The sequence below is a fragment of the Perna viridis genome, chromosome 7, assembly GCF_037379345.1.
Source record: "Perna viridis isolate PV_CMFRI_1.1 ecotype Kerala chromosome 7, ASM3737934v1, whole genome shotgun sequence".
NCBI lineage: Eukaryota > Metazoa > Mollusca > Bivalvia > Mytilida > Mytilidae > Perna > Perna viridis.
This window is the reverse complement of record NC_142451.1, coordinates 44782472-44797415: the sequence shown is the minus strand read 5'-3', so window position 1 is coordinate 44797415 and position 14944 is coordinate 44782472. Positions and strand designations below refer to the sequence as shown.

The window sequence follows — 14944 nt, the reverse complement described above, 5'->3', positions numbered from 1 at the left end:
TTACGTCAATCCTTTTAAAGATGAGCGTTAATTACTTTTCAGGATGATGTAAGTGTTAAATTATTGAATGAAACTGACACGTGTTTTCTTTTATCTATCTTTTTTTATTTATTCTTATTATGATTAATTTCCTACATGCATATGATACATGGTATATGACTTTTCATACATGTAAATCTCTGTACACGAGGAAATAAACATGCTGATAACAAGTTTTGAACGTACTATTCCTTACCACCAGGAGCAAGTCTTTTTCTGTGCTGTGTATATTCATTTGAAATCTTGTAAAAAAAACTAAAGCTAAATCATTTATAATAAACTTGATATCAATTCCGATATATTTAGATCCATTTTCCAACATATAGGCATAAATATCATTTGAAATATTTAACCAACAGTTAAAACTCATACATATAAAAGTTTGTGAAGTTGCGTCAAATACGCAAGGAGCTTTTCAAGAGCGATCACTCAGAAGATCCACTTTACGCTAACAATTCACTGAGTTTGTTGAAATGCGTAACATTTTATATAATTGAAGAAAGTTCAGAAATGGTCGGGGGTTAGTTATGTTTTAATACTATACAAAGAAAATGCAAGTTTTGTGAGTTTACTGGTCATAATTTTATTTGTTTGAATCAATGTGGATAATTTTGTTTTCTTTACTTGTTTATGTTTCGTTTATTTTCCCATATGTTTATACAACGTGTGTTTTGTTTTGTCATATCAATCTTTTCTTTAGCCAATCTGTATGTATATATCCGGGCATCAATGAAAACGGCTTAAATAATCTGTTCTTCACTACGTATTTATAAGGTTGATCGGTAAATATTCACGTGTACGCATATTATAGATGCATATATTTAGTTCGGTGCTTAAGGGAATCACATATCTGATAATGAATTTAGAACAATGGAACCACCAATTTGTTTTCACTAAATTCTGTTGGATGTGTTTTACTGATATATTTGTTGGCGTTAAAAAAAGTTTGCTAATCAGTTGCTTTTAAATATTTAACTGGTTTATAAAGAACGTGAGTACTTTATCGAGGTAGAAACAGGTTGTTGTCTTTTGTTCGTTTTGTTAATGTGTTTGTATTCTCTACCAGTCTCGAGAATTAAATCAGAATTCAATAGATTTTCATATTTCGTTATATTGTTCTGATTTCCCACAAGTGTTCCCACGCTCACAAACGTGTTTAACCATGCCACATACTTTATGATCCTGTCTCTAACCAGGAACTTGTAGCCCAGTGTTTGGGGGGGATTGAACGCTCACAAATATGTTTAACCATGCCACATACTTTATGTCTCTGTCTCTAGCCAGGAACTTGTAGCCAAGTGTTTTTTTTTTTTTTTTTTTGTTTTTTTTTTGGGGGGGGAGGGTTGAACGCTCACAAATATGTTTAATCATGCCACATACTTTATGTCCCTGTCTCCAGCAATGACCTTGTAGCCAAGTGTGTGGGAATGATTGAACGCTCACAAAAATGTCTAACCATGCCACATACTTTATGTCCCTGTCTCTACCCAGGAAATTATAGCCTTGTGTTTGGGGAGGATTGAACGCTCACAAAGATGTTTAACCATGCCACATACTTTTTGACCCTGTCTCTAGCCAGGAACTTGTAGCCCAGTGTTTTGGGAGGATTAAACGATCACAAACATGTTTAGCCGTGCCACAAACGTTTTGACCCATTCTCTAGCCAGGAACTGGTAGCCCAGTGTTTATCGTTGTTTGTATGATCATTGCTATTCGCTTCACGTTATTTTTCTACAGATTCGGTCGTTTTTTTGTCTTTTATGAATTGTTTCACTTTATTTATGTTGGGACCTTTTACAGCTTGCCTAATGGTATGGGTTATTTTGCCCATCACCGAAGACAGTATTGTTACCTGTAGAAATTTAATTAATAAAGTGGATGAATGTCTCATTGGCAATCATATCATATCTATTTTTATATTTATGCACACACTGGAAAGGACTCGCAGAAAATATCAGCATCATAAGTTATCTATAAAAAAGAACAAATAATTTCAACAACACTACTCTTTTTTTTTGCAATTACAAAAGAAAACACAAAAGAAAACACAAAAACTACAAAAAAATACTATCAATGACATAGCTGAAATATTACTAAAATACATAAAATATTAATATATTAGGTTTTTTTGTTCATAATACGATTGATTTATCAAACAAAGTATGATGTTTTACCTATGTATCAAGCTATTTACGTTTCATTGGAAATAGTCATATAAATATTAGTTGGCGGGCCCTTTCTCTCTTGAACAAAAGATGGTTTTCTTGTACATGTTATACACTCTTTCATTGCAAACATAGGACAAAAATATGAATACCCCTGTAAGCAAACTACACATTGACACTATAACACTAAAAAATGATTCAGGAAAAAATGAATCTATTATTTGAAAGCTCCAAGAAGAGCCAGTAATAGTTAATAGTTTAATGAAAATATTGATGTCATTTCTTTTTCCACGTGTTGAATTGTCGCTTGAAAAATTTGGTGTACGACAGATGTGACAGAAAGCAGCCACAAAAAGAAAGATATTCACAAAAATTATAAGGCTTATAGGACAAAGTAACATATAAATAACCCCTTCCTTCAGAATGATAAAGCACTGTTTACCTCCGTATCCGATTGAGTTATGTTCATACAGATAACGAGTTATGAAAGTGTTACCTGCTACAAAAAGAGCTGGAAAGCAGAAAATAAAAATAAAATATTTGCATAGAGTTCCGAATGTTCGATCAGCCTTTATAATATTTTTTGAAGCAAACACTCGATAAATATGGTATGTGCAAATATTGAACGAAGTGAAACAACACAGGAAGAAATAGTGTTGTAACATTCCATAAAGAATACAAAAGGTGTCATTAGGGGCGTCAAATAGCCGTATATAGAAAACAGCCGCATTTAAAATTAAACAAAGTACAAGTACCATAATGTTTACGCCAGGTAATGTTCGCAGCTTTTTAAACAATACGTATGTAATAAAAGTGCATAGTAAACAAATTAACGACATCGTCGTACAAAATACTCTAATACCAAATAGAATTAAATTAATGTCCGTACGATGGCTTAATGCTAAAAGTTGCAAAAATGTTTCCGTGCATATTCTCACCCCGGTCTTGACCTTGAGATAATCATTCGGGCCTATCATTGCATTATATATTTTTATGTAACGATTTTGAAGCTCGCTGTACTGGTTCAAATAAAATTCTACCTGTTTGCACAGTAAAAGTTCATTCACACGGTAGTAGGTTACAGTTTTCTGTATATGCTTGTTCTGTGTATAAAGTATACACTTTCCTGTCAATGCTGCATCATGCATGAGATTTGGAGCATCAAACGCCTCATCACTCATTGTTAGTACTACATTTAGCATAAAACTTTGAACATTAAGGATGAATGAGGAATTAATCGTTTTCAGGAGAGTTTTTTCAATGTCTAACCTTTTTGCAAATGTTGGAATACAAAACTGAAAGTAATAATGGCCCGTAACGTAATCATTAACACCGTCACATGAAGAGTTTGATATAACATAAGAGAATTCCTTATCATTATCTCTAAATAATGTACTGATTTGGTTTTCTAAATGGTTGGGCATGCCCTCTAAAAATATATTCATCAATTGTGAGACATCTTTTGAATAATTGGTATCCATCAAGTTGATTTTGAAATGAGCAGCATACCTGTAGCAAAGGTTTACAGAATCTATAATCAAGGGGGTGCATTCTCCATTTTGCAGCACCTTTCCTGGATAGCAATGTATGTTTCTGCACGACTTCTGCAACAAAAGTACATAGAAAATAACAATAAGTACTGAATCATTTAAATGATAATTCTCTGAAATCATTTTATCATTAATTAAAGGTTTTGATTGTGAGAAACTTTTTTATGTCAATAAATGATAATTCTCTAATTGATGCAAATTCTGCTCTTCTGATATGTTGATAGGTATTAATGTATTTGATTGTATGTGATGACGTTTCATTCAAAATTGTCAACTTTCCTTTCATCTGTGGCAACATCCCTTCAGCACCTGTGTATGGAGTGTTCATATCACAACGCATACGTTAGGTCAGAGGTTGCCTAGACTACGCAGACTTTTTGTATCGCGGTAGAATTCTAACAAATAGGGTTCTGGAGCAGGGTTATTTTGCTACAAGATTGAAGTCATCACTACAAAAGTTTTATGGCCGTCATCATAAACTCGTGGATCGTTACTGTGTGTCCAACTGCGCCATGAAAACTGATTTGTTCAACGTGTCATAGTTTCCCTTTCTTTGTTTGTCTACCCCGGACTTGACTTTTTATGAGCCACTCGGCGGGTTTTTTCTAGAAAAGCAGAGGACGTTTAATCTACCGGTGCACCTGGTCCATGCTCCCTGTTTTTACTGGAGTCCGAGTTGCTCATTTGCTTTTGTTACTTTGTATGTATGATTTTAGTTACTCTATGTTCTTTGTTGTGCGTGTCTGTTTTCCATGTCTGGTCTTTTTTCCTGGATTACATTCTTTTGATTACCGGTATAACCTTGGTTCCCTTAAATACACTTTTAGATACAAAAAAAATATCCTGGCAAGCATGGCGCTGCCGTTGTTTTATATGAAACCCACTTCTCTGTGATGTGCTATTTAATAATTGTTAACCAGAAAAAAAGGATTTGTTTTCCTATATTTAGAATACAGAGTAACCTATAAAAATATCACGCGTTCCTTCTACACAAAAATCGGTTTTTCATGCGGTAATTGGTTCAAGGTAAGGTTACGCTTGACTGGTTGATTTTACTACGAAATATTTAGCGTAAAATGGGCGTTTTAAATTATAGTAAATTCAGAATAAATTTCAAAATCACAAATTTGGAAGAGTTGGACAGAAGATGGACCATTGCAGAATGGCGAAGTCGAAGGGATTTCAATCAAAACAATAATATAATGTAATGAGTTATATCAGTGTGCAAAATGACCGGAAAAGAAGGGTATGTTGAAAACATCCAGAACAAGTATACATGACATGTAACTTAAGTATAATTCTTTAATAATAAATAGTTTATGAAGTTGGAGCCACAGCATTTTTTTTCTTATTTCAACCTAACCAGTCAACATTATTGCATGATCTTTATTCGAGTTGTGTAAAGTTGATTTTGTAATCCCTTTGCATGGGTTTCTACAATGAATTCACCAAATTAAGTCCCATATTAAAATCGCAGTTCACCAACTTCAGGCGGTAAAGCATTTATCTCCCTATCATCTCTTCCTTTTATCTTGTGGCACTAAAAATTTTTCGACTCTATTATCCTTGTGTCCCATCCCTTCTTTTTTTCATTTCATCATCATCATCATCATTTCATGTTCATTTTATCATCCATTTCATGTTCATTGCCTGAATATAGCTGAAATATTGCAGCTCGGGCCTTTACCCCAACAATCAATCAATCAATCAAATATATCTTGGTCGTATGGCTTCAAGGTTTGTTTTTAAGTTTATATACTCATCTTTTACAAAAACAAATATTTCATTGATTAGAAGAAAAAATGCTGTAGGTGAACACAATGACAAGTTACACATGAATTACATTGGATATCAACGAAAATTCGAGTATAACTCGATTTACCGGGATATAATAATACATTAACATCCGGTTATTTCTTTCTGTTTTGATAGCAATATAAACTCTCTTGCTCTGAATTTTATACTTTTATATTCAAATAGAAAAAGAATATTGGTAATTGACTTGTAATTCCCGATCTTATTGTATATACAGTAAATCATGACTTTCTTACCTTTATTTCATCATACAACCCATTGCCCAAACACTGCACATCTACTCTACTTTCTATGGCTCTTTCGTATGACGATAAAGAAAACATGCGTCTGTATCCAGCATCAGGAATAGGTCCAAAATTACTGCACACAGTACACGCTACTAATTCCACTGACAATACTGAAGGCAAAACATCTTCACATCTGTACGGTTCTATGTCATAATAAAGGGGAAAACTGTCGGGCGAAGGAAAACAAAGGTCATACTGTAATTCATAGGGATAATCACACCAGTAGCAGAATACATTATAATACCCTTTGTAAGCCAAAAGCTTTTTATCTTCTAAGTAAAGACAGGCCTCCTTCAAAGTCTCATGACCCGGTATGTAGGACGGTACGTTACAGTTACGGTTGAGATTTCTTTTCTCGTAGCATGTCAAATCGATTCCTGGAGGTGGAGGTATTGCCATACACCTTCGTTCCCAAGCTTCCTGAAGTAATTGTTCTTCTGTATAAAACAAACTAAATACCTCCAACTTTCGACATATGATTTTGTACTGGAATGGAATGACTTGTAATGGTTGTCTCCAAGGATTAGCATTCGGCTCTGACTCTCCTAGAACATAACCTTCAGAACAAGACCGAGTAAAAACAAGGAATTCATGAAATGTCAGTTCATTTGTCCCATTATATATAATGTTTGTTATCATTTCATTGCTTTCATTGATATTATTCATATATGCATATACATTTTTATATGGATAAGTTGCTTCGTCCTGCAACGTATCTGTACATTTATCATAAAAAGGTGAGTTTGGCAGACAAGTAACTATGACATCTAATTTTCCTGTAGGAGGATTACAGATATAGCAAAATATGTTTTGAAACATACCAATTGATTGGTCAATGCTTTCACATGCTTGTACAATAGCATGAACTTCATTTTTCCATGTTCCAGTCGTATTGCAAGATGTAATCGCTACATGTCGACGTTTTTTGCACTTTTCAAATGCAATTTTATTGTTTGCAAGTGTACTGATAATACATTTGTTTTTGGTACTTACAGTTATCATGTCGTCAATAGAATTAACAATATTGAAATCTATTTCTTTCATACATCTAAAAGAAAGTTTCCAATCCATATAGTTATCGGAGTCATTATTACATTCTGCACAGTGAATATTTTTATAAGTGAGATGCGTTTTCAATGACGTAACTGGAAGTGACGTTAGCTTTTCATTTAAACCAAAATCAACGGCGCATCGATTTTGATCTTTATTTGATATATTACTTGGACAATGTTCTACTACACTGTAAAACTTTGAGACTTCCACAGCCTTGTCATTCTTTGTATTTTTGTCATATCCTTGTGGATAAGAGAAAACCTCACCTTTGCATACTCTATCTGGTATTCGGAAATAATAGTCAATACAACAATTTTTCCTAACAATACAATCAGATGAACATGAACATCTTTCACAAAACCATGGAAGACTATCGTTTTTCTCCCGATATATTTCATCTCCATAACACAATAGATTTCCACAAATGTTTGTATACCTTTCAATTGGGTCATTTTCTGTAGATTTGAATGCCATATTCTTGTTTAATATGCACAATAAGAGAACGCTCAATGTAAACATGTCCATGTTTCAGCTGCTTTTGGTAATATCCGTAGAAATAAGACAAAAAGTTATCTTGCTGTGGTGAAAAATAAATATAGAATATTATATAATATAATGCACTTGTTAATGAAGACTATATTTTGGTGACCTATTACGGCAACCTTAGATCAGCCATATTTGTCCATATTTGGCTGAACACTTAACACTACCTATATCAGTTGCAATGGTCGCTAGTGAAACTTTGCTTTGTTTTTTTAATGAAGAATGGGCGAATTACGTAGATCGATATTAGATATGGCAATAGTCGTTTGCATAAGGTCAAAGTGTTCACACATGGACAGGTACAGTGTTTCATTCAATGGCGATTGTTATTGTTTGGTTTCATATATGATGGCGCACCTGGCAAATGCAACTGAGTATGTGTGTAAGTGATTTGTACGGAATATTCTATAACTTTTCTAAAACATAACGTTTAACATCTTTATAAAATATGAATTTGATGTTCATTCATGTTACTGAAACGAATGAAAACATACACATCGGAATGTTACGTGAGCTTGTTTACATGATTAAGGTGGGCGATAATTTACACACACACACAAGCCACGCCCGATAAGTCGCTTAAGCCGCATATGACAATCGAAAATCGACCACAGTTGCGGTCCCAAAGCTTGTTTTTTTTTATTATTTTGACATATTTGTATCACCCCTTTTTGTTGACGCTTCGGTCTGTTTTGCAGAGTAATCTCCTCTACATTTCTTTTCTTTAAATATTTTCAAAAAAAAAATTAAAAAAAAAACAAACTAACACAACAAAAGAAAACAAAAAATAGTAAAACTCAATTATATTTTTGGATTTTAGATTTTTGCTATGATGTATTGAAAGTGAACAAAAATGAAAGATTCTGATACATTTAGGTCTAAACCAAACTTAAAACTGACAAGCGTCAGCACAAACACACACCGAAATCTTTTCCTAGAACTCGAGTTTAATTTAAATGTATTTTTCACGCCACATTTTAATATTTGATATCCATGAATTATATTTGTCATATCTATTATTATATCTAATGTTATTTCACAAATAGGCCATTGCCAACACTGTTTAATCTTGATAATAAGCTGTTTTATCTTTTAACCTCAAACATTGTTGTTTTATTTTTAATTCCAGACCAAAAAAAGCGGTCCATTCAGAGATAAGACCAATTAGAAAAAGCGGTCCTTTCAGAGATAAGACCAATTAGAAAAAAGCGGTCCATTCAGAGATAAAACCAATTATAAAACAAGTGGTTCATTTAGAGATAAGACCAATAAGATGCTATCCACAGACCCCAAAAAGGCGATCCATTCAGAGATAAGACCAATAAGATGCTATCCACTGATATCCTTTTTTATTTGTTTTCATTTGAAAAAGAAGAAACTTGTTTTGTTTTGCATTTTGTCTTTTGAATATAAATGAAAATGTAGATTTCTAAATTTAAAAATTAAAGATAAAAAAATGAAAAAAACATACATTTTTCCAGCTTCTTCTGTTTGATTTATTCATCATATGTTCATTATAAACACAAATATTTTGGTAATTGCATTTTGTTAGACTTAACAGATTTTTAATGCATTCAAATATTTTAAATTTCAAACTCTAAACTGGTAAAAAGATTTTTTTATGCTTAATGGTTTTCTCTGAATATTGGAATTAAAAGTGATAATAAAGATCTGTCCAGTAATACATACCATTATGTTTAAACTAAAATGGTCTAAAACGTATTTGAAAAAAGTTTCCGTTACTGATAAGAAGCTGATTTCATGAATATCATAAAAAAATTTTTTTAAATATTGAAAAAACAAATAAAACTAACCTTACAGAACTATACACTAGTTAAGTAAGTGACAATACCACAATTCACAAGGATTGCTTGTTACATGTCATCCTTCATAATTTTTGCCGATTAGATCAACGTCTCTGTTATGATGGTGAACCATTGACTTTTATACTAGTAATACCTGGGTTAAATGTCACATGAGAAATCAGCCAATTACATACAAGATTTCAAACCATGAAGGATTATTCGGAGAGATAATATAGGTATAATTCTATCTACTTTATAGCTTGGTTTTGCCAATAAGACCTTACCGTTTTATGTATTCCAGTCAAGAATGCACTTAACGGTGTTTAGTAACTACTTTTCTAAATCGGTTTGTGGGCCCAAGATAATTCTACTTATGACTACAAACCATTAATGCATATGTCCATCTTAATTATCCAACTGTTATGCAGCTAATCATGTTCCTGGTGGTTTTATCTTCTGTAAACTATAACGATCGGGTCATTCTATAAGAACCCAGGATTTGTTTGATTCACCAAACCCTCTCTCACTGAAATTCATGATTTGTCCGACAATGGGCGTAAAATTACAATCAATCAATGAACGTAAATTTCACAACAATATTTTTTTGAGATAAAGACAAAAATGCTTAAAAACGGAAACACAATGCATAACACTAAATTAAGTCTTAAATAAAACTTGTACAGGACATTGTGATAAAATGCAAAAAAAAAAATAAAAATAACTCTGATTTCTTAGTTCTAACGTATGCTACTAATAAACTCAAAAGAATAGATAATGTAGGATTGTTGCATTTTTAGTGTTGGATTCTCTTATTTAAAATTTAGAGATCAATTATGCTCTGCACGTGAGATTTATATTTCTCTTAGTGCGTCCTGTAAGCATAACTTAATTTAACATTGACTTGAAATTATGCTTCAATTATACTGTTGAATATTCGAATCTTCACAGCAGCAAATTACCACAAATCAAAATACAGCATTAGGTTTTCTTGCTCTTTGATATTAATGACAGCAACAAGTGTGAACCAATGTATGAAAGGTTCTAATTTTGTTTAGCGTATGTAATCAAGTAGTCCTTACTAAATAGCGGATCAATCAGGTTATTCATTTCAAGCCGCCTTTCAATTAGTAGACTTTTACTTTAAGTTACAGTTAAAGCAGGTCAATGAGTGTAATGCCATATCAGTTTTCACAGACCCCAATAAAGCAAAAATATTGTCTACGATACATGACAAATTTGTTGTCGTACCAGCATAAAAAGCCCAAAACAACATTGTTTTTTATATGCAAACAGTATTACATCCAATTAATTATTGCTATGATATGAAGACGAATAAAAACATTCACTAAGACCTATACTGCCACTACACGGTCCAAAGAAGAGACAATGGAAAACCATATATCTGGGCTTAAATCATGTCTGATTGTTTTTTGTTTTGTTTTGGCGGAAATATAAGAAGTGCAGGGTGGAACGGAAATGATAAGAACAAACTCCAGTTGGAGCGGATGGGCTCCTTGACAAAATGGTGGTATTCATGTAAAAAGGGTGGTTATGCTTGACAAAAGTGTGGTATTCACAAATTATGGGTAGTATACTAGAATATATCATGCTTTCTGCTGCTGATGAGAGGTTGCTCCTTGAAACATGTGTACATCATATCGACATTTACAATATATAAACTGGTATTTTTTTTATTTAAGAACGACTGGGTCGATACCACTGCTGGTGGACCTGAGGTCCCCGAGGGTATTCACCAATCCAGTAGTCAAACCTGTCTGACCCCGAATAATATTATATTTTATCTACCCTATTTATGAAATCTTCTCGCATTCCAAATTTTAAAATACGTAAAACACCGAAGCTTCATTCCTTTCATTGCACATGGTAGAACCTCTCGGTGATTGATTGGGTTTACCTCTTTCGATAGTTTTGGTTATGAGTAGTTCTTGTATACAACTAATATTTTGATTATAATCTTCCTACATATTTGATTTTAATTCTGCTGATGAGAGGTTACTCCTTGACACACGTGTACAGCAAATCGAAATTTACAATATATAAAACTGGTATTTTTTATATGAAAAACGACTGGGTCGATACCACTGCTGGTGGACCTGAGGTCCCCGAGGGTGTTCATCAATCCAGTAGTCAGACCTGTCTGACCCCGAATAATATATTTTATCTACCCTATTTATGAAATCTTCCAGCATTCCAAATTTTAAAATACATAAAACACCGAAGCTTCATTCCTTTCATTGCATATGGTAGACTCGGTGATGGATTTGGCTTCCTCTTTCGATAGTTTTGATTATGAGTACTTCTTGTATACAAGTAATATTTTGATTATGATCTTCCTACATATTTGATTTTAATGCTGCTGATGTGAGGTTACTCCTTGAAACATGTGTACAGCATATCGAAATTTACAACTGGTATTGTTTTTTTTTTTGTACAGGATAGTTTTTTAAAAACGCCAAATAATTAACAATATTCTATAAGTCAATTTTCTATAAATATTAACTATGGCCCGTAACGCCCTCATACCTGGGAAACTGTCTCTCTGCCTATTACTGGTAAAGAGTGTGTCTGACCACTTATCTTTCAGGTCATCAACCCTGAAAAACGTCTGAAAAGTTAGAAATGAGCATATACATATGGTACTTAGATAACAATATCTTACTTACGTGGATTAAATTTAATTTATATAGAAAGATAATTAAAAAAAAAACAAACAAAAAGTTCAAGGTTATTTACAAATCCCATTCTTTCTTACGAAGTGAACTCAATTTAAACTGTTTTTTAGTTTTGTTTGTTTGTCAACATAAAGGTAAAATATTTCAATGTAAAACAAAAAAGTACTGTTTCATTAACTTTTACGACACACCTAGAAATAATTTTATCACCAAAATACTGTATCAAGAGTTCATTGTTATTATCATATCTCATTTTTTCTTATGGAATGAACTCAATTTAAACTGTATTGTGGTATTATTTGCCAAGATAAAAGTGAAAAGTTCATTATAAAAGAACAAAATATCCTTTTCATTTAATTTAACGACATGCTAAGAAATAATTATATCATTAAAACTTTGTATTAAGAGCTGTACTGGGGAAACAAACGTTCTGCGTTCCGTTATATTTTATGAAGACATAAGCAAGGTTAGATGCAGAGATTAGAAAAGTAGAAGCGACATCCCAGTCTTATCATTCAAGAATAGGCAAGACAGAAACAACATCAAAGTCTCATCATTCATATAATAGGAAAGTTTGAAGCGACGGCCAATTCTAATCATTCAAAGGATAGGCAAGGTAGAAGTAACATCCAGGTCTCATCATTCAAAGGATAGACAAGGTAGAAACAACATCCAGGTCTCATCATTCAAAGGATAGACAAGGTAGAAACAACATCCAGGTCTCATCATTCAAATAATAGGCAATGTAGAAGCAACATCCAGGTCTCATCATTCAAAGGATAGACAAGGTAGAAGCAACATCCAGGTCTCATCATTCAAAGGATCGACAAGGTAGAAACAACATCCAGGTCTCATCATTCAAAGGATCGACAAGGTAGAAACAACATCCAGGTCTCACCATTCAAAGGATGGACAAGGTAGAAACAACATCCAGGTCTCATCATTCAAAGGATAGGCAAAGTAAAAACAACATCCAGGTCTCATCATTCAAAGGATAGGTAAGATAGAAACAACATCCAGGTCTCACCATTTAAAGGATAGGCAAGGTAGAAACAACATCCAGGTCGCATCATTCAAAGAATAGGCAAGGTAGAACCAACATCCAGGTCTCATCGTTCAAAGAATAGGCAAGGTAGAACCAACATCCAGGTCTCATCATTCAAAGGATAGACAAGGTAGAAGCAACATCTAAGTCTCATCATTCAAAGGATAGACAAGGTAGAAGCAACATCCAGGTCTCATCATTCAAAGGATAAACAAGGTAGAAACAACATCCAGGTCTCACCATTTAAATGATAGACAAGGTAGAAACAACATCCAGTCTCACCATTTAAAGGATAGGCAAGGTAGAAACAACATCCAGGTCTCATTATTCAAATGATAGGCAAGGTAGAAACAACATCCAGGTCTCATCATTCAAATGATAGGCAAGGTAGAAACAAAATCCAGGTCTCATCATTTAAAAGACGCGGATACTGCAACAATAGAGAATTTAGACGCCGTTCTGTTTTGTAAAAAAATATGTTTGTTAGGTATCATACAAAATTAAAAGAAGAAATAAATATGGACCGAATTTTATTTCCATTGTTGACAAAACTACATTTTTTCAAAAGAACAAAAAATGTTAAAATTTCTTTCTTTTTTTTATTTTCAGTGTATTTTAATAAAAATAAGGACTCAAGTTCACCTGAGTAATGCGGAAAATCTTGTTTTTTCCCTTGATTCTGATCGTGCAAATAGACAAATTAAAATCAAAACTGTAGGATTTTTTGTACCATGATTCATCCCCTGCCTTATTCGTACAACGACACTCAACCTAGGGTAATTTAATTTGACTTTGTAACAAGCTTTCTAATTGGTTGGTTCTCTCATTTTGTATAACCTGACTTGGTACTATAACGTCATTACCGTCGATTGGTCCGCACTCCGCAATTCAAATATTCACAAACAAAATCACAGTTTGGATTTTCACACACTAGAAATTAAATTATAAGGAATGTTTCAAATATTTGAATAGGTTATACTCAATAACCTAGTTTGGACCAGTTTACACCTTAGCGGTTTACAAGTATAAACTGCTGCAAGAAATAAGAATTAATCCTTAAATATATTCGTTAACATTATTCTTTAAAAATATTAATGTAAAGCATTTGCATTAGTCTGCATCTTTACAGAAAATAGTCGGTAATTCACTAATATCTATTGACCCAGATCTTCTCCATGTCTACATCAATTAATGATTTATCGTAATGATTACCAATTTTAATAAGTTGATATCCAGTATGAGATCAATAAAAATTATACAGATATAACTATTATGTAAAACAAATATTTGCATGCACGAATCAAATCGACGAGCATTCTTCGCTTTGTTTTGATATGTCTTTTGTATGTCGTTTTCGAAACTCAACTTCGCTTACAGACAAGGGACACATACAAGTATCATTTGCGCTGACACATTTACATTGAACGACTCTGTCATATCTGATAATATTAATATTGACAGTAAGGATATTTATTCCTACCATTCGTACTATTCACATTTTCCATTTTTAGAAGTGGGAGACAATCTTTACATGACTGAAGACGAAATAGTATTCATACTTTGTATTCTTATCAAAGGACTGATATGAACATTGCTATCTCCAATTATTGTCAGCATGTTGGTCTAACAGTATGTTATTAATAAGTCATGTTAGTACAGTATAAGACCAGTATGCTTAATTAATATCCTGTTAAAAGCATGTCATCCAAACGTGATAAGCTTTAATACTCATAGACAATAAAAATGCCCATAAGAATCATCTTATTGTGTGAATACTAATGTATACTTTTAAATACTTGATTAGACGCTCATTGGTGACTCGCTACAACAAAAAGTTATCGAATTGAAAAATGGTTTGAACGGAGGTAGATCAATCAATTTTTAATTTCTCAGTAATTATACTGTTGGAAATAATTTGTCAGAGGATTATGCTTTCATACATTGTTTAG

The 14944-nt window shown here is 32.9% G+C and overlaps 2 protein-coding genes across 2 annotated transcripts; both read right to left on the bottom strand.

Annotated features, from left to right (window-relative positions):
• Positions 1-2220: 2220 nt before the first annotated feature.
• Positions 2221-3792, bottom strand: LOC148612880 (latrophilin receptor-like protein A). Its single transcript, XM_088590559.1, has one exon. The coding sequence runs from the start codon at positions 3683-3685 to the stop codon at positions 2261-2263; it is 1425 nt and encodes a 474-aa protein (XP_088446685.1). The 5' UTR covers positions 3686-3792; the 3' UTR covers positions 2221-2260.
• A 1998-nt stretch (positions 3793-5790) lies between these two features.
• LOC148612879 (uncharacterized) lies at positions 5791-7383 on the bottom strand. The gene has a single exon (XM_088595409.1). The coding sequence runs from the start codon at positions 7381-7383 to the stop codon at positions 5791-5793; it is 1593 nt and encodes a 530-aa protein (XP_088451535.1).
• Between the last annotated feature and the right edge of the window lie 7561 nt (positions 7384-14944).

Excerpts from the sequence above, each read along its gene's own strand:
- LOC148612879 (XM_088595409.1), bottom strand. The coding sequence starts at position 7,383 with ATGGCATTCAAATCTACAGAAAATGACCCAATTGAAAGGTATACAAAC.
- LOC148612880 (XM_088590559.1), bottom strand. The coding sequence starts at position 3,685 with ATGGATACCAATTATTCAAAAGATGTCTCACAATTGATGAATATATTT.